Source organism: Phallusia mammillata, chromosome 3, assembly GCF_965637545.1.
Source record: "Phallusia mammillata chromosome 3, kaPhaMamm4.hap1.1, whole genome shotgun sequence".
NCBI lineage: Eukaryota > Metazoa > Chordata > Ascidiacea > Phlebobranchia > Ascidiidae > Phallusia > Phallusia mammillata.
The window spans coordinates 27,080,262-27,105,969 of record NC_137254.1 but is presented as its reverse complement, the minus strand read 5'-3'; the positions used below and the strand labels follow the sequence as shown (position 1 = coordinate 27,105,969).

At 38.2% G+C, this 25,708-nt stretch overlaps 5 protein-coding genes and 1 long non-coding RNA gene across 7 annotated transcripts; 4 read left to right on the top strand and 2 right to left on the bottom strand.

The window, feature by feature from the left end:
* Positions 1–1,495: 1,495 nt before the first annotated feature.
* Positions 1,496–7,091, top strand: LOC145217769 (ATP-dependent zinc metalloprotease YME1L1-like). Of its 2 annotated transcripts, none has more exons than XM_080085109.1 (16): positions 1,496–1,645; positions 1,830–1,961; positions 2,022–2,169; positions 2,397–2,458; positions 2,521–2,701; positions 2,891–2,971; positions 3,031–3,192; positions 3,738–3,890; positions 4,074–4,206; positions 4,644–4,822; positions 5,117–5,269; positions 5,411–5,562; positions 5,628–5,709; positions 5,943–6,064; positions 6,273–6,356; positions 6,726–7,091. In XM_080085109.1, the coding sequence occupies exons 1-16, from the start codon at positions 1,616–1,618 to the stop codon at positions 6,984–6,986; spliced, it is 2,115 nt and encodes a 704-aa protein (XP_079941235.1). In that variant the 5' UTR covers positions 1,496–1,615; the 3' UTR covers positions 6,987–7,091. The 2 variants fall into 2 exon arrangements, with proteins under 2 accessions (XP_079941235.1, XP_079941234.1); XM_080085108.1 differs by having other exon boundaries at positions 3,028–3,192.
* Positions 7,092–7,153: 62 nt separating this feature from the next.
* Positions 7,154–10,918, top strand: LOC145217773 (uncharacterized). Its single transcript, XM_080085113.1, has 7 exons — positions 7,154–7,770; positions 8,370–8,679; positions 8,742–8,899; positions 9,071–9,177; positions 9,718–9,846; positions 10,084–10,229; positions 10,556–10,918. The coding sequence occupies exons 2-7, from the start codon at positions 8,643–8,645 to the stop codon at positions 10,660–10,662; spliced, it is 684 nt and encodes a 227-aa protein (XP_079941239.1). The 5' UTR covers positions 7,154–7,770; positions 8,370–8,642; the 3' UTR covers positions 10,663–10,918.
* Positions 10,919–12,186: 1,268 nt separating this feature from the next.
* LOC145217770 (uncharacterized) lies at positions 12,187–16,196 on the top strand. Its single transcript, XM_080085110.1, has 7 exons — positions 12,187–12,424; positions 12,487–12,644; positions 12,800–12,906; positions 13,283–13,411; positions 13,677–13,822; positions 14,746–15,012; positions 15,656–16,196. Exons 1-7 carry the CDS (start codon positions 12,388–12,390, stop codon positions 15,835–15,837), a joined length of 1,026 nt encoding a protein of 341 aa, XP_079941236.1. The 5' UTR covers positions 12,187–12,387; the 3' UTR covers positions 15,838–16,196.
* A 211-nt stretch (positions 16,197–16,407) lies between these two features.
* LOC145217774 (uncharacterized) lies at positions 16,408–21,695 on the bottom strand. The gene is made up of 2 exons (XR_013857486.1): positions 21,631–21,695; positions 16,408–18,107 (listed from the first exon to the last, which is right to left on the bottom strand). It is a non-coding gene; the product is annotated as an uncharacterized LOC145217774 (long non-coding RNA).
* LOC145217771 (uncharacterized) lies at positions 18,966–22,031 on the top strand. Its single transcript, XM_080085111.1, has 6 exons — positions 18,966–19,102; positions 19,270–19,376; positions 20,198–20,326; positions 20,431–20,576; positions 20,887–21,222; positions 21,639–22,031. The coding sequence occupies exons 1-6, from the start codon at positions 19,031–19,033 to the stop codon at positions 21,836–21,838; spliced, it is 990 nt and encodes a 329-aa protein (XP_079941237.1). The 5' UTR covers positions 18,966–19,030; the 3' UTR covers positions 21,839–22,031.
* Positions 22,032–22,338: 307 nt separating this feature from the next.
* On the bottom strand, positions 22,339–25,708 carry LOC145217772 (uncharacterized). The gene is made up of 6 exons (XM_080085112.1): positions 25,563–25,708; positions 25,146–25,252; positions 24,752–24,880; positions 24,140–24,282; positions 23,608–23,883; positions 22,339–23,339 (listed from the first exon to the last, which is right to left on the bottom strand). Exons 1-6 carry the CDS (start codon positions 25,659–25,661, stop codon positions 23,152–23,154), a joined length of 942 nt encoding a protein of 313 aa, XP_079941238.1. The 5' UTR covers positions 25,662–25,708; the 3' UTR covers positions 22,339–23,151.

Genomic DNA, 25,708 nt, shown 5'->3' with positions numbered 1-25,708 from the left:
CATAATGTTTCGCGACCCCAAAATTACATTACGCGACCCCAATTGGGGTCGCGACCCACAGTTTGAGAAGCCCTGGCATAGGGTATGGTCGTATATGGCTGGCTGTATATATGATCGAAGCGGGTGAGACGGGATTCCTTGCTTGAAATTGCAACACGATTTTCGCAATATGTTATGCATTCCTAGTAGTAATTTTTTTTCAAATTTAAAAAGGTCTTCGTGGATCCCGTTGTTAGTTTTTTTTTCTGTGTAAAATTGGTCCGAATGGTTTTAAGAGTGGTAAAGGTTGGAGACCCCTGACATATGTGCTTATTGTTTCAAGGATAGAGTAGTGAGCTTAGCCTAATAAACTTAACTAAACGGAAGCCTACACAGAAAGTTAATTGACAAGGATCAGAGCACCGTATCTAACGTTTTCTCGTGTCGCCGTCAGTGTGACTTCCGAATATTCCAAATTTATGCCGGGATAGAAGTGTTTTGATCGCAAAAATGGTAAACGCAGCGGTTCCTAAACTGGGGTCCGCTGTCCTTTAGGCAGGGTATTTTGCGGGGACCGGGAAAAGGTGGAAGTAATTCTATATTTATATTTGGCGTCAGTTTGTGCAACTGAATCAGTTTAAATCAAAATGAAAGTAAGGATCGACCGTCTCCATTGCTAAACTTTATGCATGACAACCAAACAAAAATGCCATTGTTCGCGCACAAATACAATGCTTTTGTCTTGTCTGTGATGTCAGATTTGGATTATGGTTATGCGCAATTTTGCATAACTAGCTAAAATCCTGCAATCAGCTTTTGTTTTTCTGAAATACACATTCAGGCTTGCGGACCGTGAGCCCTCGAAATAATGGCAAAAGGACCGTTTAGAAAAAATAACGAAAATGTTTGAGAAAAACTGGGCTAATGAACCGAGATAAATTTTGTCAGGGATTGTGTATCATAATATATGGCAACCCTAGTCTAACACAAAAGGGGTCACAATTAGGCTTGCGTGTTGTGATTGCGACCTTGGAAAGAACACGTTTATGTTGATACTTGTCATCAAAAATAATTTAGGGTAAGTGTTCATTAATTTGTGACGGCCAGCTCAGTAAGTTAAATGCTAGGATTGATGCAAATTCGTTCCTCGAACGTTCACCATAAGCTTTGCTGCAGCCCAGCCTTGGCGTATTGCAATTAGTACCACATTTGCAGACTGTCAATTTATCCAACTAATTTGTTGATGTTTGGGAAATCGAAGTGTTTGTTTAAGAAAAAGAAACGGTGGAATAAACAAACCCGTTTTGAAAGTGCCCATTTTTACGTGCGATTTTTAATTTCGAAAATGTTACGTCATGGTCACGTGATTACGGTAAAGCTGACTGACTGAACTGAATGACTTGGTTGAGTATTGAGTAATCAGTTTATTGTGTTAATTGTGGCACACATGTTTTCATTGTTTTGTGCTTTTTCTGAAATTTGTTTCTGATATTGTGTACTGCTAATGTTTATGTATAACAGAAAATTTTGGTTTTATTCAGCTGCACATTATGAATAAATCTTTTTATTAATGAAGTATTGAAATAAAAAAACAGTCAACTATTTTAACTGACTAAGTAGGTTTTAGCATTAATCTATGTTTTGTGTGGGAACTTTTAGTCCACAGGTAAGAAAATAATCACACTTTGCATTAAAATAAAATGTGGTTTCATTTTAGTTGTCACTTTGCAATCACTGTTATATTAAATGTTCTGCATGTAGTGTAGATCTGTTTTAACAAAAGTGCCAAGCTTTGGTTTATCACAATCTTTCATTAGTCTTAAATAAAGACATGCTCTGAATATTTTTAGGCTTTGTTGCCTGGGTTCACCTCTGGTCTACATGCCGTTCGCCATGTAACCTCCGCAACGCAAACAAGTGCAAAAAAACACAGCACAGAGGCAACAAAAAATCAGAAACATGAAACAAAAAAAGTTTCAAAGGTTGGAAAAAGACTTGTTGCATCTTAGGTTGCTTCGTAACGACTCTTACTTTTATTGCAGATTCCATTTTTACCCAGTTACCTTGATCGGATGATGCCCCTCACTACTTTGTTGAGTAGTGGTGTTAAAATAGACAATCTTAGTGCGATAAATGTATCTGCAAGTGAATCAAGATGGATGACACAGCTGTTAGGTCAAAACAAACAATGTAAGAATGCTTACTTTTTTGTGCAAATTCATATTTCGAAGTTTATGCGGAGCTGAAAACGACAACTCTAAAAGATTTACATTTTGGTACAAACTTTTTCAGTTCCTTTTCCCTTTACCATTTTAACACCAAACTGATGATAACAATAGTAATCAATAACACATTGACAATGAAAATGTGTGTGTTACTGTGTAGAAAATGTTAATCATACGTTTTTTTATTTTCAGTTCATTTCCAGAGTGTTCGACATTTTAAAACACCAAGATCAATCATCAATGAAAAATCCAAAGTATTACTGTTTATGGTTAAATTTAAAACAAATCAAACTGATTAGTTTACTTTTGTTTTAAGGAAAAAACTAAATCCAGTGTAAGCAGGGAAACAATAAATTCAAGCATTCAAAATCTTCTCAAGTCATACGATTTGCCAGCTAAAAATGCCACTATGTTGCGACTTGGTATTGAAGAAGGCTTGCAAATTGCAAATGGACAAAAGTCAGGGGGAGACTCAGGATCAAGTTTTCAGTCTTTTTGTAAGCACTGTTAGTATAGTACACATAATCAATACCACAACAACAATCCAAAGACCTTTCACACTGTAAATTCTTTTTATCCGCTAACAGTGCACTACAGGACTGAAGAGATCTAACAAACTGTTTGCTTCTAATTATTTAATCAAAAGATTTGTTATTAAACCTTAACCAAATATACTTTGTTTACAGATAGCAAAGGCATAGTTCGGGACTTCTTGCTGTTTGGCATATTGGCTTACATTGTGTACAAAACCGTACAAAAGTTCCCAAGTATGTATACAGCAGTGATAAGCAGGTTTTATGTATTAACCGTCCCTTGATTTCAGAAGGCATGTCGATGTTCAAGTCCACAACGGAAAAAGCAATCGTTAGTGATGTCACATTTGATGATGTGTGTGGGATTGATGAAGTTAAGGATGAAATGAAAGACATTGTGGAATACTTGAGAGACCCTGAGAAATTTACGAAGCTTGGAGCAAAATTGCCCAAAGGTTTGTGTGAAGTTCACAAACTTAATCCATGCCATAATGATTACTCTATTATCTGGGTACATCATGAATGCAGAACTGTTGCAGATGAAAGTTTACTATAAAAATTCAGAATACATCGTTCTGATTCATGTATAAAGCAATACAAAGATATTTTTCCTGACGCTTGTTTAGCACTTTTTTTAATCTTTTATGTGACTCCAGTGGTTATAAGTGAATGTAACTAAAGTAACCCCTCTTGTAGTGAATGTAACTAAAGTAACTGAGTAGATTCTATTTGAATAAGGAACTGATGATGCCATTATTAGGCGAAATATGAATTCCTACTTTCCAATTTACTGACTGATTCTGTTGGCAATTGAGACAGTCCTCTCAAATTTCGAGTCTCTTATCACTGATGATTACATTTGCCAAATGTTAGAACAATATATAAAGCATGTCACTTTAACGTCTATTTGGGCCATAAAACTTATTAAAAGATCTGTGTATAGTGTTCCATCATACAAAGATAATATTGCTATTTTGACATGTAAACTGTTTTTTTTTAGGTATTTTGTTTATTGGTCCTCCTGGCACAGGCAAAACTTTGCTTGCAAAAGCAGTAGCTGGGGAAGCTGGTGTCCCATTTTTTTATGCATCTGGCTCAGAATTCGATGAACTGTTTGTTGGTGTTGGAGCTCTTCGTATCAGACAACTCTTTGGTAAGACAAATACTCCCTTCAATTTTTAAAACACATTTTTGTCGTCTTGTTTTGATGTGACGTTTCAGTGTCTTAGACAGCCTTTCATAGGTAGCAACATAATACCAAAGACATACAAAGGGCAAGACCTTAAATATTTTGCCTTGAAGGTTTATCTGAGAAAGCATTCTTTTCTTAATGTAGAAAAGGCACGGGCCCAATCACCTGCAATCATTTTTATTGACGAAATTGATGCTTGTGGCAGCAAGCGTTCCAACTCATCTAGGCAACCATATGCTCGACAAACTATCAACCAATTACTTCAAGAAATGGACGGGTAAGTAGTACTTTCCAACCTTGTTATACAATTCCTCCCTTAACAATTCACAACATTTTAACTTCTTCCTGATATATTGCATAGTAGATGCTAAACCTTGCAAAGATCATTTGATATTAGATCTTGTATCAACTTCACAAGTCATATTCCCGGAGCTTAAGTGTCTATTTACAAACCACATTTAAAAAATAAAGTAAACTCCTCTGGTTTAGTACATTAGTAGACCGTGTTAGCAGACCGCCCAAGTCGTTGAAATAAAACATTTTTGTCATAACTACAAATATGTAATGCTGAATCTTTACTGTGATCTAGCAACTTGAGTAACCTAAGTTACAAACAAGGTATCACTGGTACTTATTACTATCGGTGCTACAGTATAGTGTTCTGAAGTACAGATGTCAGCGATATAATTCTTGTAAATTAATGTTTTATCGCAGCTTTGCTAGCAAAGAGCACATCATTGTGATGGGTGCAACCAACACTGGAGAGATATTGGACAAAGCCTTAACTCGACCTGGTCGGTTTGACCAGAAAGTTAACATCATGTTGCCAGACATCAAAGGACGCAAAGACATCCTCAACTTGTATATTGGAAAGCTAGGTTCTACTTCAGAAGGCAAGGCAGACTTTTCCAAATTTTTCAACCATGTTTAAAAGAAAATACTAATCCATGTGTTGCTGAATCCAGTGTTCAAGAAAAAGCACATACACTAGTTTTTATTTCAGCTGCATAAACAAATTGCAGAATGACAGTAAAGGGAAAATAAGTACCAAAACACTTTTACATTAATAAAAATAACAGTTATAGTATTCACCGCGCACATATTTTGCTTAATGCGTTTCTGCTTTTCCTTTGATTTACTTCTGTAAACACCAAGTGCAAATATTTAATGTGCATCTGGCTTCACAGTTAACGTTGATCGGATTGCTTCTCTGACTGGTGGTATGTCGGGTGCAGATCTCAATAACCTTGTCAATCAAGCTGCCCTCCGTGCTGCCAAAAACAGTAAGGAGACTGTCGACCAGGAGGACTTGGAATATGCATTGGACAAAATCAGAATGGGTGAGTTTTATGTGCCGCAGGTTTAAAAAACGTGTAGGTCGCCGAACCATCTTCGGCGTTGTTGTAATTAGGCTGTTTTATCAAAATATTTTATTTTTCTTACTCTATGCCTAACGCACAGTATTGCACAAAATGTTGCAGGTCCGGAATTAAAAACAAGAATACGAACGGAAAAGGACTTAAAAAACACTGCACACCACGAAGCTGGCCACGCCCTAGTCGCTTACTACACTCCAGCTGCTCAGAACATATACAAAGCCACAATACGACAACGAGGCCAGGCACTGGGCCATGTGAGTACACGTCTGGGGTGATGATTGGTTGGATTTAACACATGACATGTTTGTAAATCTTGTAGGTTTCACTGATGCCATCAGCAGAAGACGAGATTTCGCAGTCTAAAGCGCAACTTTTAGCCATGCTTGATATTTGTATGGGAGGTATGTAAAATTTCATGCAAAAAACGCCGCCACTGCCCTAATATTGAAAAACGATAGCAGAAAATGTGTTTGTATGAAAAAAAATCACGTCATATTTGTAAAAAATCCTTTACATTTGTGTGGAGTTTATGCTTTTTCGTTGTGCACCCCCACCATGTTGTGCGGTACATATAACTGATTTAAAAGTGGGTTTATTGAAAAAAATTGACACAATGTATTTTGGATTTCTGCAGGTCGAATAGCTGAAGAAATCCTTCACGGCAAAGAAAAAGTTAGCACTGGAGCTTCTTCTGACATCCAGTCGGCCACAGTTACTGCTTACAAGCTTGTGTGTCAGTATGGAATGTCCGACAAGGTAACTAAACCTAAATTTTGTCACTTTCCACAAAAAACAACCAACGTAAATTAAGAGCTATGTATCGAAATCAGTATACCCCTATACCAAAAACGCCCCCAAAAAATCGTCTGTACTGTTGTGTCGATCGGAAATTTTAATTACGGTAGAACAAGTTTCTTACATTTTTTTCTTTTCGCCCAAACTCTGACCCATTGTTTGTTGACAGTTGGGACTTATGACGTACGACATCGATCACCTGAGTCAAGAAACAAAGCGAGTTGTCGAAATGGAAGTCAAAAACGTTCTTGAGGTACAGTGAAAAATATTTCATTCTTGTAGGTCCTAAACCGCCATAAAACGTCAACAAACCAGATGTGCAAAAATTTTTGCAATTGTTGCGGGCCTTTTATCGATGAGTTCCTCCTTGAACTATTCAAAACATGTTCATTTCCTCCATTAGACCAGTTAGTGGATGCTTAACCATACAAAGATCATTTAAAAAGTGGTCTTTTATCATTTTCACAAGCCATATCGCTTTGTAAAGCATATACAAAATAAAATAAATTTCTCCCTTGAAAAAATCTCTTCCTTTTCTCCCTTGGGAACTGAATTATTTGTTACATGACCTGTAAAAAAGAGTACGCAAGATGTGTTCAAGCCGGCTTATTTCTTTCAACAGACATCATACGAAAAAGCTCGCAAATTGCTCACTACGCGTAGCAATGAGCACGCGCTCCTCGCCGAAGCCCTCATCCGATACGAGACACTTACTATGGATGAGATCAAGGTGCTCCTCGAGTCTGGTGACCTGCAAAAGATCGGGACTCTGCGACAGAAGGAAGAACGCGCAAGATTGAAGAAAAAACTAGAAAAATCGATTGCCATTGCAGCCCCAGTTATTGATTACGTCCCGGCGGCTCCTGAGCAAGCTGAACCATAGCGCCCTAAAGTGGTTGTTTTTTTGTTTTTGCCTGAACGCGGGGCGTCAACACTGTTTGTCATGGGGTAATTGTAACTTAGAAAATAAACGAGGGGCGTATTTCAAGCAGTTTTTTTACGTTTTCACCACTTTGTGAAAGAAGTAGCCGTCAGCCCAATTGTGGCATATGCTTTTGAGAGACACGAGAGACAAACTTGCCTTCTTCTTTTTTCTCTCCTTTCGAAGATTCCCTTGTACAAGAAACTTACACCCCATTTTATGACTGCCTCTTACATAAGGTTATAACCATTTTTCTAAATAACCAAATACTTGGCATTGCGGTAAAATTTTACCTATGCAACGGGTACGAAATACATCCAAAACAATAGCAGTTTTAAAGCATGTTTGCTGAACAAGAGCGCCTTGATTGCCTGTAAACTTTGTATAATATCATTAGTGTAAAAAAACATTAGTTTGTCAAATTGAGTTGAACTTCACGACGTTATGTCATCTTTACGTTTTTGTTTTGTTTGTCAGGACAATTGCCTGAAATTTTTGTACTGTATTTAAAAAAAACGCTGTGTTACATACTTTGCAATCGCAAGAAAAATAAACAGTAAGCAAAAAACGTAATGCTTAATGACTTTTATTTTTTCTCGGTTCCTTTTTACGCTGGCCCCGCGAGAGGGGTGCAGTCGGTGCTCCGCGCCAATGTCCACAACAGTTCAAGGGACTCTTGAAAATCAATGGACAATTACGCAGTTATCGGTATAACGCCTTTAACTGGCCTGTTGTATGAAAGCAGGTAAGCATTACTTTTTTGTTGTTTAATTAAGCTTAAACATGTTGCTGCTGATTGCCGAGTATAGCATTTTAATTCTCTCTTGATACAAAAAATAACATCAAGGTATAACTACAATGTTCAAAAGAAGTCAGAAAACTGACACATGTTTTTCCTCTCCCGAGCCCTGCTTTCTCGTGAGAAGCGCCAAGAAATCATCATACATTCTGTTTTGCAACAGAGTTTTATCCAAGTGCCGATGCGCCCTGTATGAAAAGCGCGATAGAGGCCAAACCAGTTTAATTTAGACCGACACCTTGATCGTTAAGACAAATTGTCCTTTCCGCTTATCCTTTGTGCGAAATATCACGTTCGATAGGGTCACTGCAAGCACGAATATTAGATACTTTCCAAAAAAACATGCACCCAGAGATTCTAACAACACCATGCTCTTGTCATCGACCTTAAGGTCACAACTTCCGTTTAAAACAGCTTACTTTGTATAGGCTATAGCTTAACTAATCACAGTAATCCACAAGTGATTGAAATTAAATCGTGATTCGCCCTCATGACAGGTGGCCTAACTTAACCCCTAAATGCATTATTCTTTTTGCACTGCACAGGATTAACCCTGTATGATTAAGAAACGCCGGATTCAGATAAAGCTGAACGTGCGGACACTCACTTTTCAAAACTGTGAATGCGGCGTTTGATCACTTAAAGAAGGAAGTTCTTTCCATCTTTCTTGTCAACGACATTCCCAAGAAAATTATGTATTGCACACTCTGAACACGTAATCTTACCATAACAAAGTCAACTCGGGATAATTTGCTGGTATAAATTAGTCGAGGGAGGTAATAGTGCCTTCACTTTGTGATTATCCAGGAAGAAAAGACATGGCAAAGGCTTTCTTTTCATTTTGCATTGCAGTGGGTAAGTGTATGCGACAGAACAATGGTATTTACACTAGGTCGTAACATTTTCTTATTCTTTAGCTCTTTTTGCCGGGGTTAACGCACATGGAAGGCTGCTGGAGCCAGCAGGAAGATCAAGCTTGTGGCGACTGAAGGACAAAGATCCGATGATAATTCCGTTCGCCGCAGTCATAGAGCCAAACTACAGTGACAATGAACTTTACTGTGGTGGATTTGCAGTAAGAGTATTCCTTATTCGTTGCAGTTTGGGTCTTTTTGCATAGCGCAAAGACTCTTCGAATATAGCGTAGGTCTATACTGCGTCCAATCAAAACATTTTTTATGTTTGTGTTATTTCGTTGAGATGCACAATGTCACCAACCGTCCTTGCTTATAAAGTTATATTGTAGGTTCAGCAAGCCAATGGTGGAAAATGTGGAGTGTGTGGGGATAATTACGCGGATCTAGACAGACCAAATGAAGCTGGTGGCAAATACGCAAAAGGCGTTATAACAAGGCAAGCAAAAATGAGTTCATAAGTTTTATGTGCTTTGCTGCATTTTATAATAGGAAAGCCTCAGTAGTGGTAATTAAATTTTTTGTCAGCCTGTTCTATCACATTTTTCAGCCGTTTCATTGACAGTAACGAGTAATGTTAACCGGTTCGCTGATCTCACAAAATTTCGTGAGACGGTTTTATAGAACCGGTGCGAAACGACTGAATACCAACACTGGATAGCCTACTTTAGTTGCATTGTTGTTCCTTTGGACTAAAATTGTTCCATGTTAATTTCATACCTTTAGTTTTAATGCAATAAGATGTCACGCTCTTATATCAATCAGCAATTGAACTGGACCCTTTTACCAATTAAACCAAAGAAAAGGAACTAATTTAAACCATCACATTAACTAAGAATGCCATGAGATTTTTGTCTGGTTGCTTGGAAACTGGTTTGGCAGCTAATTTAACCACGCTAACAGTTTTAACTACCATAGACAATTGGGAAATTCAAGTCCGTTAACATATCAAAATTCATATTCCAAATTGTATTTTTAGAATCTACAACCGTGGACAGTTGATCGACGTTAAGGTGCAGATAACCGCTGAGCACAAGGGATATTTCGAATTCAGACTGTGTCCTTGGGACGATTTCAAAACTCCTGTCACCCAAGATTGTCTCAACAGGTAACTGGGCTAAAGGTCAATCAACAGCCATTGTTTAGTCTCCCATAAATAGATTGCATTACAAAAACTGCATTCATCAAGTTTTTTTGTTTTATTCTGAGCTCTATGAACAAGAAAAAAAGCGGTGCCCCAAAACCCTCATGCATGAACAAAACTCAAAACGTGCTTGAGAAACTAGACAAAGACAAAGCTTTACCCCCTCCTGAATTGTTGTGACTTAAGATCACATGTTTTCAGCTTTTTGTTGCGGTTTGAGGACGGTGATACAAAGTGGTATTTGTCTTCTACGCCGGAACCGGTCGGTTTTCACGACCTAAAACTTAAACTACCTGATGATGTGGTATGCGAGAAACAGTGCGTGTTGCAGTGGAAGTATCATACAGGTAAATATCAAATAGCGATTATTTAACAATGCGAGTCCTGACAAAACAGGTTTTCTTTACAGCGCATATTTTTTAAACTATTTTCCTATGACACATTTCAAAGATAAAGTTTAGATTGCGACTGTACCCCAAAAATGTACCCCGTGAAGGTATATCTAACTCTAATTGAGAACCTATGGTCTCGACTAACCCTAATTTCGTCAAAATATGCTGTAGGATTTAATTCCAGGTGTATAGCTTAAGGGCCGTATAAGCCATAGGCCCAATTTACTCTTTCAGGACATATAAAAGATTTAAAGAGTTCGAATATGTCTATTACAATGTAGGCAATTCGTGGGGAACAGATGAAAATGGCGTCAGTGGACTTGGTCTGGGACCACAGGAGGAGTTTTACGCTTGTTCTGACATCATGATCGTTGATGGCGACGAGTAAGAAGCTACCGACGGCGCAGATACAACCACGACTATACCCCAGCTCCGACTACCACAACAACAAGATCCAGTACTATGACTTCCAGCCCTTTCGTGAACCTTCGTCACCTGTCTCTTTTTGTAACCTTCTATAGACAAGAAACTGATACATCTTTTTATGACTGCGCTTACACGGTTATGTTTTGTGCTGTATTTAAAAAAACGCTGTTTTACGTACTTTGTAATCGCAAGAAAATAAACCGTCAGAAAAATTGCAAGTACCTTTGATGTCATGTACATAGCGTAATGCAGGGGTCGGAAACCTTTTTTGCACTGTGGACCGGTTTGAAACTGAAATTGTTGTCACAGACCGGCCTTTAAAACCACAAATGTTCAGCACTGAAATCTAATTACGATTATTACAACTTTGATTTAATGTAAACTTTCAGAAAGTTTTCTGCGGCCCCGTAACGAACCCCTCAAGTTGAGAAAAACATAAGTGTTGAACGTAAGTGACTTAATTCGGTATAATGCCTTTAAGTTGACTGGGTGCTATTATGGCGATTAGACATCAATTGTTTATTGCTGTTTTTAAATGTGTTGCTGGCGATTGCCGGGTATAGAATTTTGAAAAAAATAGTTCACTATTTTCATACAAAAGAGAATTTAACTACGTCAAGGCCGTTAAAAGGGCGCGATAAAATGTTTGTTTTCCGTCCAGGACCTTGCTTTCTCGCGAGAAGCCCCATGAACACATACATTTTGTTTCCAACATAGTTGTGCCAAGTAGGCCTACACAAACCGCGATCGAGGCCAAATTTTCGGTCTAACTAGGACTGACAACTTCAACGTCAAGATAAATTGTTCTTTCCGCTCAACCTTTGTGCGAAATATCACGTTCGATGGCCATTGTAAGCACGAATATGAGATACACTCCAAAAAACCCAAAAACCCATGCACCCAGCGTTTAGCAACTCCATGTTGTGGTCATAGGCCTAAAGGTCACAATTTCCGTAAAAACACCTTTATTGTAATAACCTAACTAACCACAGTAATCCACAAGCGATTTTAATAAATCGCGATTCGCCCTCATAACAGGTGACCTAACTTAACCCCTGAATGCATTGCTCTTTTTGTACTGTATAGAATTAACCCGGTATGATTAATTAAGAAACGCCGGGTTTACATCGCGATTCGCCCTCATGACAGGTGACTTAACTTAAACCCTGGATGCATTGCTCTTTTTGCACTGTATAGGACTAACCCGGTATGATTAATTAAGAAACGCCGGGTTCACATCAAGCTAAACGTGCGGACACTCACTTTTCAAAACTGCGAATGTACCATTTGATCACTTGAAGAAGGAAGTTCTTTCCATCTGTCTTGTCAACGACATTCTCCAGAAAACTATGTATTGCACACTCTGAACACGTAATACCATGACAAATGCGACAACGCAAAGACTTAAATCATTTTGACAAGTTAACAACCAGTTGAAACGCGTCAAAGACGTAAAACATACCATGACATGCATTTGGCGTAGCAAGTCACACTGGAAGGAACGGAGTTAAGCAAAGTGGTTGAACCCATTGTTTACCTCCTAACACGTGGTGCAACCGTTGTAGGTGATTCAGCTCAGATCTCTGCGAAAAGCTGATATTTTTTTCCTCTTTAGGAAGTCAGTTGGTATAAGTTATTCGAGTGGGGCCATAGAGCTTTACTTTGCTGTTGTCCAGGAAGTAGAGACATGACAAACGTCTGCTTTTTATTTTGCATTGTAGTGGGTAAGTGTAGCCGACAGAACAATGGCATTTACAATTGGTCGTAACTATTTGTAATATTCTAGCTCATATTGTCGGGGTTAACGCCCATGGAAGACTTCTGGAGCCTGCAGGAAGATCAAGCTTGTGGCGACTGAAAGACAAAGATCCCATGATAATTCCTTTCGCCGAAAACATACTGCCAAACTACAACGACAATGCACTTTACTGTGGTGGATTTTCAGTAAGAGTAAACTTACTCGTTAAAGTTTATGTCTTTTTTACAAAGCGAATACCGCTTCCAATCAAAAACAGTTTTTGTATGTTTGTGTTATTTCGTTGAAATGCACAATTTTGGCAACCTCCTTGCTCTTAAAGTTTTTTTCGCCGTAATTTAAGGTTCAAAAAGCCAATGGCGGAAAATGTGGCGTGTGTGGGGACAATTGGGCGGACCCTAACAAACCAAATGAAGCTGGTGGCATGTTCGCACGAGGCGTTATAGCGAGGCAAGTAAAAAACGAGCTCATGGTTTTTATAAGCTTCGCTGCATTTTAAAATAGAATACTTCAGTTTTATTTTGTTCCTTTGACCTACAATTTTTCCATCACAGTTTTATTTCTTTAGTTTCACTACAATACAAAGTCACGTTCTTATCTCAATCAGCAATCGAATTGGGCCATTTAAGCAATTTAAACCAAAAAAGTAACTAATTTGAACCATTACATTAACTGTGAATGCCAAGAGTTTTTTGTCTGGTTGCTTGAAAACTGGTTTGGCAGCTAATTTAAACACACTACAGTTTTAACTGCGGTAGATAATTGGAGAATCTATAAGTCCGTTACGTAACACATCAAACATTAACAACCAAATCGTTCTTTCCAGAATCTACAACCGTGGACAGTTGATCGACGTCAAGGTGCAGATAACCGCTGAGCACAAGGGATATTTCGAGTTCAGACTCTGTCCTTGGGACGATTTCAAAACTCCTATCACCCACGATTGTCTCAACAGGTAACCATATGCTAAAGGTCAATCAAAAGCCATTGTAATTGAATAGTTTCCCATGAACAGCTTGTACTTAAAAAAATCTGCATTTATCGAACGTTTTTTTGTTCAACTGTGATTTACAAAAACTGCATTCATTCAACGCTCCATGAACACGAAAAAAGGGTGCTCCAAAAGCGACCCCATGCATGAAAACGTGCTTGAGAAACGAATGAAACACAAAGCTTTAACTACTCTAGAATTGTTGCGGGTTAAGATCATATGTTTTTAGGCATTTGTTGCGGTTTGCGGACGGAAACACAAGGTGGTTTTTGCCTCCTCCGCCGAGAGCCATCGGTATACACGACCTAAAAGTTAAACTTCCTGATGATGCGATATGCGAGACACAGTGCGTGTTGCAGTGGAGGTATCACACAGGTAAAGTTTCGTGTTACTTCGCCTATATAACAATTCCCGACAAAACAGGTTTTCTTTACAGCACATGTTATTTAACCTATTTTCCTATTACAAATTTCAAAGATAAATACCCTAAGTTCCCTTAGCACACTAATTTGAACACATTTACTAACGTGTATTCAGCCAGAAGATGCACCAAGTGAAGGTAAATACACCCTATTTGAAAACATCTGGTCATATAGACTGCCATTTTCGTCCAAACACGCTGTAGCCCCTACAGCAGTGGTTCTTAAAGTATGGGTCGCGACCCAAACATGGGTCGCGCAGGGTCACAAAATGGGTCGCGCTGTGGTGATTCAATTCTGCCCAAACGAACTTTTTACATTTCATTTTTTAAGTATTTTCAATTCTCAGTCATGACTGAATTATTGTATCATAGCCATTTTATGTGGCTTTATCTTAGTAACCTTGGAGTATTGCAGCATAAGTAAGTGGTTTTCTGAGAGTTTTGATAGCACCGTAGCCAAATACAGCCTCACTCGACAACGCTATACAGCAAAATGAACCAATCATTATAACATACAGACATAGCCTTCCAATTTTCTATTACGCACACGGCGATTGTAACACGTTAGCACGGGGAATGCTATAGGAGGTTAATCATATGAAACTGAACTTGAAAAGTAACAGTTAGCATTTAAGGATGATAACTATTCATACAAAAATAAAAAATACATTTTTGTTGTTTTGGGCTTGGGTCGCAAGATGTTCATAAAGCTCAGATTTGGGTCGCGGTCAAAAAAGTTTGAGAACCACTGCCCTACAGTGTAGGGTATGATTTAATTTCAGGTGTAATGGTCGTATAAGCCATATGCCCCATTTACCGTTTCAGAACCTATAGGCCTATAAGGTATAAAGAGTTTGAATGTCTATTTACAATGTAGGCAATTCATGGGGAACAGATGAAAATGGCGTTAGTGGACTTGGTCGCGGACCACAGGAGGAGTTTTACGCTTGCTCTGACATCATGATCGTTGATGACGACGAGTTAGAACCCACTGACGGCGCAACTACGACAAGTACTCAGCCACCGCCTATGACAACTACAACTACCCAGGCCCCTACTACCACAAGAGCCACGACTAGGACTCGCAGACCCACAACAACCCAGACAAATCAACCGATCACCGCGGCACCTGCAAAACCACCAGGTGTGTGCTGGTATTTATTTACGGCTGACCGGAGAAGCGTCATGCCACCTAAAAACCGGCAGTAAGCGTTTTTGTGCACAAAGCTTATAGGCTGTGGTTAAGTATTCCACCCGCAATACTTGATAATCCCAAGATTTTTGGTCCAACTGTTGCATGAGAAACAACTAGCCTATGTTTAAATTAAATCATCCATTAAATTTCAGGTGCTTAGGGGGCAGCTATAAAAAGCGCAAGTTTCAATATGCCTAGGTAATGAAAAACGACAACCCAATTTGATTTACTTCGTTCATCACGCACTCATGCTTGCAACATAGATCTACCTGTTACCAAAAAAACTTTATGTAGACTTGTTGCGAGATTGCTTTGCAAAGAAAGACTTGGGGTAGATTTTTTCTTCAAATAATGCCAGGTAGTTAACAAGACAAACAATTTCTAAAGATTTGGTGTAACCTGAACAATTGTTCTTCCATTTTTCGGTTAAAAGATTTCGTAAAAAGTGGGAGAAACGGTTTACGTTCTAAAATAAACAGATTTACCCACCAACCGTCGATAACAATAGCTTCCTGCACAATACACCAAGTCACTTAGGGCCTGGGCTATAGAGGTAAAGTTGGACTGATTAATTTGTGTTTTTATTTTTTAGAGATTGACTGTCAATCGAGCTATGCTTTCTCACCATTCTACTGTCTTAACTGCAACCAGTTTTACCGGTGCGTAGCTGGCCACCCAAAAGCGTTTGTTTTCAATTGTCCAGCAGGAACTAAGTGTGAAAATGGCTTGTGTAAGCATCTATACGCAATCAAGCAATGTGGGGTCAATCATTAGGCGTCATCAAACATATACCACTGTATTTACCAGACATATATAATGTAGCTTTGCGTTTTCGTATGTCATCACAATAGTGTAACATTTAGTAATGTCTGTGGTAGGTTCTTGGCTAACCACTTCATGAAGCTTACTTTAAGCATGAACTTTTATTGTAGGTAACTAGTTTAACAGTTTTTAGCAAGCTTGTTTTTGACGGCCTGCTTTCAAAAGTCATAAAGTTAACAGGTCCGAAGTATGATTTGACAGTAGTTTGAAAAGCATTTGAAATCTAATTGTCACAAATTGTTTGTGTCTATCAACCATCGTATGCAAAGTTTGTTGATTTGAGTTTGTAAAAATATAATCCCAACATTCAATTTCGTCGTTGTTTACTAATTTTTGTGAAAAATTTGCCAGAGCAAACTTATAAGTTCTATTGAACAGACAGAACCAGCAAGGCTATTGCTTATACAATAATATTCCAAACTAAAGTAAGTCCATAGGGTAGCCTACATTAAATTCCTTCAAGGCCAAAAAAGTATTGCATTGCACAGCCTTTTCAGAACAAAATCAGGTCAAACTGCCAGACGCCTTTGCGAAAAGCACTGTTTTGAAACGATGAATAAATAAGTCAACAGGTGTTTAAAATTGATCACAAAACACCGTGAAATACCACAGATGAAGCCGTGATAAGCCAAAACGCCTCTTTCCGGTATTCAAACAACGTAAAAAATCATGTTAGTTCCACTTGTTGTATAACGACTAAAATGAAAGACCGGTCATTTAGAACTAAGCCTTATGTCCCGGTGCTACAAGGACTTTAACAGCGCCCATAGACAGGGCTACATGGATTCAGTAATGCAGTAACAAGCAAAGAGTAATCATTATTAGTGTTTAGGAATATACCTTTTTCAAAAAAGGCCTAAAGTACCCTCATCATAGAACATGTATAAATCGTCGCACAAAAAAACAAGTCATCATGGATAAACTACATGATATACCTGGGTTATGAATAATATGAACAATGAGAACCGAACACCATTTAAATAACACATAACTTCTGAAGTAGTAGGTCTAGTTATGATAGAAACTTTTTTTATTTATGGAATATAGTGCACCTATAGACTACACAGCTGCACAGACGTTCCATGTTATGTTTTTTATGCTCAACTTGCAAAATCGTTCGTCCAACGAACGCTTTAAAGCTGAAGTTGTGGTTTTAAGTTTAAACCCACAACAGTGACAACCGAATGACACACCCTATATTATGGTCGAACACATAAACACCTTCAATCTGTCGTTTGCAGGTTTTTGTAATCAAAGCAAAGTGTTGTATGCTTTATAACAGAAATCGTTAACTTGGACTTCTTCGACAAGCAGATCCACCTTTGCGACTTGTTTACAAAACTGTCTCGTTACATTTTAGCAGGTAGTGCAATTGACCTGTAGGCTATATCTTGCCTGTCCTTTTAGTGACTATTTTATTTAGGTAGCGATTAACCGAGCCGATACCACTGTTTAATCGCTATACCTTTATTTTACAACTTTCTTGGTTGGCATTGTGTTGCAGTTTCCAAACTTTGGTCCTGACGGCAACAAATTTGTGTCATTTTGAATTTCCATTGAAGAAGTATTCCAACAAGAGGCAGCACTTGGACATACATATATAGATATATAACTTACCTTATGTAAAAGCATGTGAGCCAATAAATGATAAGCTGCAGACAGTGCACACTGTTTCGACCTATAAAAAGACAGTGCACTGTCTGCTGCTTATCATTTATTGGCTCACATGCTTTTACATTTATACTGTGACACTGAGCCGACTTCACTGTGGTTCCCAAGCAGTTGCTTGGCCATTGTGAGCCAGTTTCATCTGTGCTGTATGCCCAGTTGTGGCATCGCACAAACTAGGTGATGCATGGGGTTGTACCCTGCTGCTCCCAACAAACTGGAGTGCCGTTGGAGGGCTACACTATAGCCAATGCGGCCGATCTCTCGTCACCAGCTGCACTGATGAGACCTTATAGGTCGAAACAGTGTGCACTGTCTGCAGCTTAACTTACCTTACTTGTGGAATTGCGTTGTGGTCAATGGCAACAAAACCGAATTTTGCACTTTTCCGAGTGCGTAGGAATCCTATTAAAATAATCAGGATGTTGCCATTACCTGTATCGTGACTTTACACTGTTGATGTTGCTGAAAGGACTATTCCATATATCTCATTCATTTTACCAATTAGGCCACACTTGATCATAGTTTGTGAAATCCCCGAGGCCAGGAAAAATCTGTAAAAAAAACGATTTTAACAGGAGCACAACTTTTTTTTAAGTTTAGAACTTTGTACAGACAAAATGGACGTAGGTAGGTTAGGGCCACAACATTTAAAACATTACAGTACAAAAAAAGAATAAAATCTTTGTAATTTAGCACACTTAATTTTTCAGGCCAACAAAAAATTTCAACTGGATATAAAGGCCAAATATAAAGGTTAAAAAACTGACAAAAGTTTTTTTTCAGGCCAATAAGCGTTTTGTGTGTTAGCCTGTAAAAATACACAGGAATATTTGTCAACTCGTGGAATTTGGCAACAAAGTTGGCCTGGTAGGTCAGTCGTGTCAAAGGTTGCTGCGTAACACGTGACAAAGGGAGAAGAGCATGAGACATTTAAACTTTCACGACAAAAGTAAGCATTTATTTTCGCAGTATTCGTTTCAATTTTCTCTTAAACGTTCCTTTTTCGTGCTAAAAATCTCAGATCCTGCGTATAATAAGCAACGGTCAGCATGAATTCATTACAATTAGGTATTATTGATGGCAAGAATGTTCTTGTCGGTTTTTGTCTTAGTGGGTAAGTTTGTTGACAGTTGAAGATGTACCAACTTACAGTTTAATTAAGGTTACAATGCGCACAGAATAAAAATAAAAAACGAAACGCAAGCGTATTGGTTACCGTGCAAAAACGGGCAAACCCATAATAATAATGCCTAATATTGGTTAAAAGGAAAACTATTTTAAATCAATTGCAATAAAGACCGTAGCCATTTGATGCAAAAAAAAACAGTTTAAGATTCTAATTTTACCATTGCCCTAATAAAATAGCAAATCGGATAATTATTTCGCAGTTTTGGTAGCGGGCACAAGCGGCCATGGAAGACTTCTGGAACCACCAGGTCGGTCAAGTCTGTGGCGCTTCAAGTACGAAGACCCGATGCTAATCCCGTACGCTAATATTATTGTACAAAATAAACGCGACCATCAACTGTATTGTGGTGGCTACTGGGTAAGGGTGCGCTTGCATGTTTGTTTGACAATTTGTAGCGAGTGTGCTTTTAATAAATACAAAATTACCAAAGAGTTAGTGTTTATATAACTCAACATGCAGCAACAAACAGTAAAACTTTTACCTATAGTAAAGTAGTTATTTTCATTAGAGATTTGGTACCGCAGGTCCAGCAGGAGAACGGTGGCAAATGTGGAGTGTGTGGAGATAACTGGGCTGATCCCGTAAAACCCAATGAAGCTGGCGGAATTTACGCACTTGGAATTATAACCAGGTGAGTTTTTGATGATATTTATATCTGAACGTTGAGTTACAGCCCAATTAATGTCTCACAGGAAACCCCTAAAACCATATATACCGAGAATATTGAAATACTATTAACACTATACGCCTGTTAAAGTAACCAGGTTTCACATAAAAGAACAGTGGCTCTAAAGCGTTTCACGCTTGAGTTGTGCATAAAAGGCTAAAAGTAGAAAATGTTAAAAAAAACCAATCATTTGCGACTTCAGTGTTATCTTATGCTATATGGTGACGAAAAACTAGGATGGGGCTTATGTGTCGTCAAATACGTACGTATTTCGCCAGCAGCCCCAAATCACGACATGATTCAACAAAAACTGTTACATAATCACTGCCGGAAATCGCCAGTTACAGAAGGAAAGCGTACACAACCCGCGGCCGCGGAGACGAAATTAGTAGGCCGTGAACATGTATACTAAAAATTAAAATACACGTACTGGCGACCGTGACGTAAATAAAACTCTTTTGCTACATATTTGTTTTTCAAAACTGGTCTAAATAGAGTTTGTGGGACTGGAAAGAGCCCGATACGCGTCAAATTTTCTTTAAAGCACATTATGGACAACAATGCGAAAAAAAACACCACAAATGTCACAACAAACGATGGTGTACCTTAAGACTGTTCTCCAGACAGTTCAACTTGTGGATCATGTTAGAAGATAATCTGGGATTTTAAGGCGCCATTAGATGATATATATGTACAAGGAGACACCGGGAGGCCACTGTGCAATGCGGTCGTCATAGTAAAAAGGTTGCGCACCCTTGATGTAAATTTGTTCAAATATTTTGAAGGATTTATAACCGTGGACAAGTAATCAACGTTAAGGTGGAAATCACCGCAGAACATAAAGGCTACATGGAGTTTCGCCTTTGCCCGTGGAATAACATCACTAACCCCGTTACACACGAATGCCTCAACAGGTAACAATGGGTCAAATAATCATCCAAGAGTTTTTGACACAACAGAAAAACAAACAAAGATTTCAGTCATATGACATAACTATATTTACGTTCAATCTCTCAAGGCGACAACTTCGACTTATTGACGGCACCATTAGGTGGTATCTTCCCACTAACCGTACAGCGGCTGTGGGCATTCACGATTTTCAAGTCATTTTGCCATATGATGTTCTTTGTGAGCAGTGCGTTTTTCAGTGGAAGTATCATGCTGGTAAGCATTTTTTCGCAATATTTAACAGGCAATAATTAGTACTGAGTGACCTTGTGTTTAGTACTGAGTGACCTTGTCCAAAGTTGGGAATGTTTAAAACTTAGCTTCATGCTTATCATGTAGACATACTAATAAAGATTGGACCAAAATCAATGTAGTTGCACAATAAAAATCTTAGATGGATCTATGCCTGATTTATTATACAGTAGTATTAATCTGCTTAGGAGTGATTAAAGAAATTGGCTTATTGCATTCAGTGAGCAGCCTATTTGTGGGTGACTCCTAAATCAACCTTTGGCAATTTGTATAGGCAACTCTTGGGGTGTCGATGAAGAGGGTGAAGGTTTGGGATATGGACACCAGGAAGAGTTCTATGGCTGCTCTGACATTGCAATTCAAGCCAACAATGCTGGTAACCGTCCTCAAAGCACCACTACTCAACCTGAAACCTCCACACTAACAACACAATCAAATATGACAAGCACCCAACCATCAACAACTACAAATGTGCAACCCACTACATACAAGCCTCCAACACCCAGCACATATACACCTCCAGAACCCAGCACATACATGCCTCCAGCAACCAGCACTGCTGTAACTCCAGCACCAACTACAACTAAACCTGCAGCACCAAGTCCACCAGGTAAACAAGTACATATATATATATATATAAACATATGATACAATATGTCATATAAATATAGTTCTGACAAGAAACAGACAAGTCAATATATTTTTAAAAAAGATTGATGTTACTCAAATGAAAATGACATAGGGATTGTTGAACCATTATGTTTTTTTCTTCACAACTCTGAATTATATACATCAATGTAATTTCAGTATAAACCTAAAACTAGCCTATTATTAGGACAAAATCAATTTTACACTAAACTAACTGTCTGTAAGGACTTCAAAGTCAAACTAACCTAATGGGATGAAAAGCCACTTTAGCAAAACTGTTGTGTGCAAGTGGCTTTTCTTGTAATAGAGTGCTACACTTTTTTTCAATGAGTGTTTTTTAAAGGTTTTTTTTTCTAATACAAATACTTACTTGTTTAGTGATCGATTGTTCAAAGGCAGTTTCTGGGCAGGTGTACTTCTACACTTGCACTTCATTCTACCGATGTGTGTTTGCCCATCCAAATCCATATATATTTGATTGCCCACAAGGGACTGTGTGTGCAAGCAATGGCCGATGCGTTCATGCATTTATGGTGCCTCCACCGTGTGGCAACATGGATCCAAACAGAAAGTTTTAATACAAAGTAACTAAATACAATGGAAATTATTTTACATATCTGCATTAAAAACAATTTATATAAGCAACCTTCCATCAATATCATACATATTCTTGATAATTTTTTGGTTATCATGTGATCATTGTAGACTGTGGCTTTTTGTATCCAAATCAGACAATATCAAAATCCGTAATACAATCATGACAATTTTTTATCCGGCCAATCTTCTGCTTCATAGAACAATTTACAGGCATAGTGTTACATTGTCTCTGTAGTGTTACTTGCCCAAACTAAAGTTACTAAAGGTATATATTATATTTGACTAATACAGTATCATAATTACTACACACAAATAAGTAAAGAGTTTCCCACCAAGTTTAGATGAATACAAAGCTGATATGCACAGTTTCCATTTTTTAGCAAAAAGTCTGACACATTTGGTCCATAAATTCAGATTGTTGGACATTTCCGTTTAGTAGCGTTTTCCAGTATTTGTAGTTACTATGTTAAGGTAAAAGTGCTAAAAACAGAAACATAAGGAGTTTAGAAAATACACATGTTTAATATACCAAACCACACAAAACAACATGTTTTCTAGCAGATTTGTTAAAAAAGTGGTGTAAACAAATTCTTTCTTTTCGCTACTTGTAACATTATCCAACTGTGTTATCCGTGCATGTGATTTTATTAACTCATTGCTTTAGTCATACAATATACACAGTGAAACTTATTCGCTTCTTTTTTGACATTATTTATGATTTCAAACTTTTTAACACGCTGCCGCGCCTTTGTCGACATTTTTTCTCTCGAAATGCACAAACTAAAAAAAGCACAATTTTTCCGTGACTCTCCAATATTTTTTTTTGTTTATTAATTTAAATTCATTTTCAAAATTGTAATGGATGAAATGTTAACACAAACTTTTAACAAAACAAGACTTTTCTCATAAATAGTATGTATTTTTGTGTGAAATCAACATACTTAAATACGCTTTTGTTTGTGCACACATTAACAAACTGCACACATAAACAAACTGCACACATAAACAAAATAAACTTTGACACCACAGATCAAAATAATCAAACTGCAAAACTCCAACAACATTTTCAAAGAAGCATAGAATAGGCAACTACGAAATACAAACAAGCTATAATACAAAAGCTACAACTAAAAATTAGAAACCTATACGTTTAAATGTTAAATAGAGGTACATGCACAATCTAGTGAAGATATGGTGAGTCTACGTAACAGGCAAACTACTGCAATTGAAATACGAAACAAAAATACACATTTTAATCAACTTTTGAATATAAACAATAAAGCAGCAAACACTATTACAGTTTCTTTTCTCCGCAAGGGTAGGAGACATCCCAAAGGTGCTTGCATCTTCCATCGAAATCACAAACAGTGCCTTCTGCGCATAGAAATTCAAACGGGTGCTGATTTTCATGGGCGCATATATAGAACGAGTGACAATCACGGAAGAATGGTTGGCCGAGTGTTGCTGTCGCGCAGTCAATTTCTGCAAAAAAAGGATTATAACTGACTAGAACCACACAGATTGCAAATTCCTCATAATGTAGCTAGGCTAGGCTGCTTTGACTTTAACACACAATCCTATCTTGCTATTTTGGTTGTCACTATAAAGTACTATAAAACGACATTATGAAACCAAAAAAACTCTTTATTCCAAGTTTTAAAGCTTACAAACTAAGATAAAGACGATTCCGTTTGAAGTTTATGGTTTACTGCTATTGAAAATTGCAAAAAGACATTTTCCCAGTTTTTACCTGGAGCTGGTTCAGACATTTCAGGTCTGGCCATAGTTGTCGTGGTTGGTGGTGGCACGGTCGTTGTCGTGGTAACGGTTGCGTCAGATGACGTTTCGGTCGTCGTGGTAACAGGCGCCTCCGTAGTAGATTTAGTAACAGCGTTGTTGGATACAGTTGTAGTTGCCAGAGGTACTAAACCATCGCTCTGGATGGCGAAATCAGAGCAACCATAGAATTCTTCTTGGTCTCCATAGCCAAGACCTTCGCCGTTTTCATCTTTGCCCCAAGAATTGCCTGCAACAAAGCAATAATTTTATAGGCACATTTCAAGTAACTTGACATAGTATTGTTGGCCGGTGATAGCCCTGGCGAACAATGACTTTTTTCACATAGTTCGAACAAAGAAGCTCCCGAGGACGAATTCTGATCAGTTTTTTTATGTCTGTCTGTGGGTTAGGCGCCCTGGACTGTTCGGCCACCTGCCCACGTACTAACTTATGATTTTATTGGTGTAGGTTTTATTTTCAGTTTACATGACAAGGATTCACACCTGTGTGGTATCGCCACTGGAGAACGCACTGCTCACAAGTGACATCAGCAGGGAGCTTGACTGCAAGGTTATGCGTGGCCTGGGCTAACTCAGGATCCTCAGGCAGATTCCAGCTAAGGGCCCCATTGACTTCAAGCAAATACCTGGAAGTCAAACAAAACACATATTAATTCATTGGATTAGTAACACAATGCTTGCTTGAGGGGATATAACATTTAAACGGGACAAATGACATTCATCCAGTGGTGGGATTCAGCTGTTTGCACCAGTTCTAGAAACGTCTCACGAAACATTATGGGATCAGCGAACCGGTCAACATTACTGGTTAATGTCAATAGACTTTTTGCAACAACACCGGCTAAAAATATGACTTTTGTGATAAAACCGGCTGACATTCATCTGTTATGAAACAGCTGCAATTATACTTATTTGATTACAAAAGGTCTGTGCAGAACGTCGTTGCAGTTTGTATCAAGAAACAATTATCAATTGGCCAAATATGACTGCAAGCTTCCAGGCGAGGGAGATCGAGATTCGCTACAGGTTTTCGAACTCGTCGTCAAAAAACAAATTTGTGATTTTGCGCAAAGTCGTATGATGAACTTTAGTTACCTGTCTAAGCATTCTTGCGTAATAGGAGCATCAACGTCGTTCCAGGGACACAGACGAAATTCAAAGAAACCTTTGTGTTCAGCCGTTATTTCCACAGTAACGTCGATAGTTTGTCCCATTTCAAAGTTTCTAGAACAGAAAACGAAGTTTATTTTACCGTTACCATTTTTTAATGCGAAAAAATTCAAATCAACATTAATGCGACAACCCTTTTGGGTTCTTCGGGCAATTTCATTTTTGCCGACGTTTCGACGTCCTAAACAGGTTGCTTAACCAGAAATACAATTGCCAGAAGAGCTCTTAAAGGTTGTCTATTGTGACTGGCAGCAACAGCTTATGAATAGAAATGCAACAATTAAGTTACAAAAAAATGTTTTGAGCAATCGGCACAAACCTTGTAATAATCCCAAGAGCATACTTTCCTCCCGCTTCGTTTTCCTTTACAGGAGAGTTATAGGGGTCGCCACACACCCCGCATTTACCTCCCTGCTCAATTTGGTTCTGAAAAATGCACAAAAATTGAAACATTACATATAGAACAATTTCACGAATCACCATGGAGAATTCATTTCATTGCTATTAAACTGTTTTTAAGATGAAAATTTGAACCGTTTACAAAACAACTGACTAATGTCTATACAAAAAAAACATTTAAGTTATATCATGGAACGCCTTCAATGGGCCTGGCGTTATATGCGCTACAGAAAGAGTACCATTTACATGTGAAAGAGTTACAAAAAGATGGTCTTTTTACACCGAGCCATACGTTCAAACGCGCCTTAAATAATTTTAAAACAAAGTTTTAGTTTACCGCTCTGCCGCCGCAGTTTAGTTCGTTGTCTTGATAGTTGGATTGTATTTTATCGGAGTAAGGTATCAACATTTCATCGGTATCTTTATACCGCCACATACTAGATCTACTGGGTGGTTGAAGAAGTCTGCCATGAGCATTAACGG

Bases quoted from the DNA above. Each gene is read 5' to 3' on its own strand.
- LOC145217769 (XM_080085108.1), top strand. From the start codon at position 1,616: ATGTTTTGTGTGGGAACTTTTAGTCCACAG. The intron at 1,962-2,021 runs GTTGGAAAAAGA...CTTTTATTGCAG, and splicing joins AAACAAAAAAAGTTTCAAAG to ATTCCATTTTTACCCAGTTA. The intron at 6,065-6,272 runs GTAACTAAACCT...GTTTGTTGACAG, and splicing joins AGTATGGAATGTCCGACAAG to TTGGGACTTATGACGTACGA.
- LOC145217770 (XM_080085110.1), top strand. From the start codon at position 12,388: ATGACAAACGTCTGCTTTTTATTTTGCATTGTAGTGG. The intron at 12,425-12,486 runs GTAAGTGTAGCC...GTAATATTCTAG, and splicing joins TTTATTTTGCATTGTAGTGG to CTCATATTGTCGGGGTTAAC. The intron at 13,412-13,676 runs GTAACCATATGC...ATATGTTTTTAG, and splicing joins ACCCACGATTGTCTCAACAG to GCATTTGTTGCGGTTTGCGG.
- LOC145217773 (XM_080085113.1), top strand. From the start codon at position 8,643: ATGGCAAAGGCTTTCTTTTCATTTTGCATTGCAGTGG. The intron at 8,900-9,070 runs GTAAGAGTATTC...GTTATATTGTAG, and splicing joins TTTACTGTGGTGGATTTGCA to GTTCAGCAAGCCAATGGTGG. The intron at 9,847-10,083 runs GTAACTGGGCTA...ACATGTTTTCAG, and splicing joins ACCCAAGATTGTCTCAACAG to CTTTTTGTTGCGGTTTGAGG.
- LOC145217772 (XM_080085112.1), bottom strand. From the start codon at position 25,661: ATGTGGCGGTATAAAGATACCGATGAAATGTTGATACCTTACTCCGAT. The intron at 25,253-25,562 runs GTAAACTAAAAC...TGCATTTTTCAG, and splicing joins TAAACTGCGGCGGCAGAGCG to AACCAAATTGAGCAGGGAGG. The intron at 23,884-24,139 runs GTGTGAATCCTT...GCTTTGTTGCAG, and splicing joins CCAGTGGCGATACCACACAG to GCAATTCTTGGGGCAAAGAT.
- LOC145217771 (XM_080085111.1), top strand. From the start codon at position 19,031: ATGCTAATCCCGTACGCTAATATTATTGTACAAAATAAACGCGACCAT. The intron at 19,377-20,197 runs GTGAGTTTTTGA...AATATTTTGAAG, and splicing joins GCACTTGGAATTATAACCAG to GATTTATAACCGTGGACAAG. The intron at 20,327-20,430 runs GTAACAATGGGT...CAATCTCTCAAG, and splicing joins ACACACGAATGCCTCAACAG to GCGACAACTTCGACTTATTG.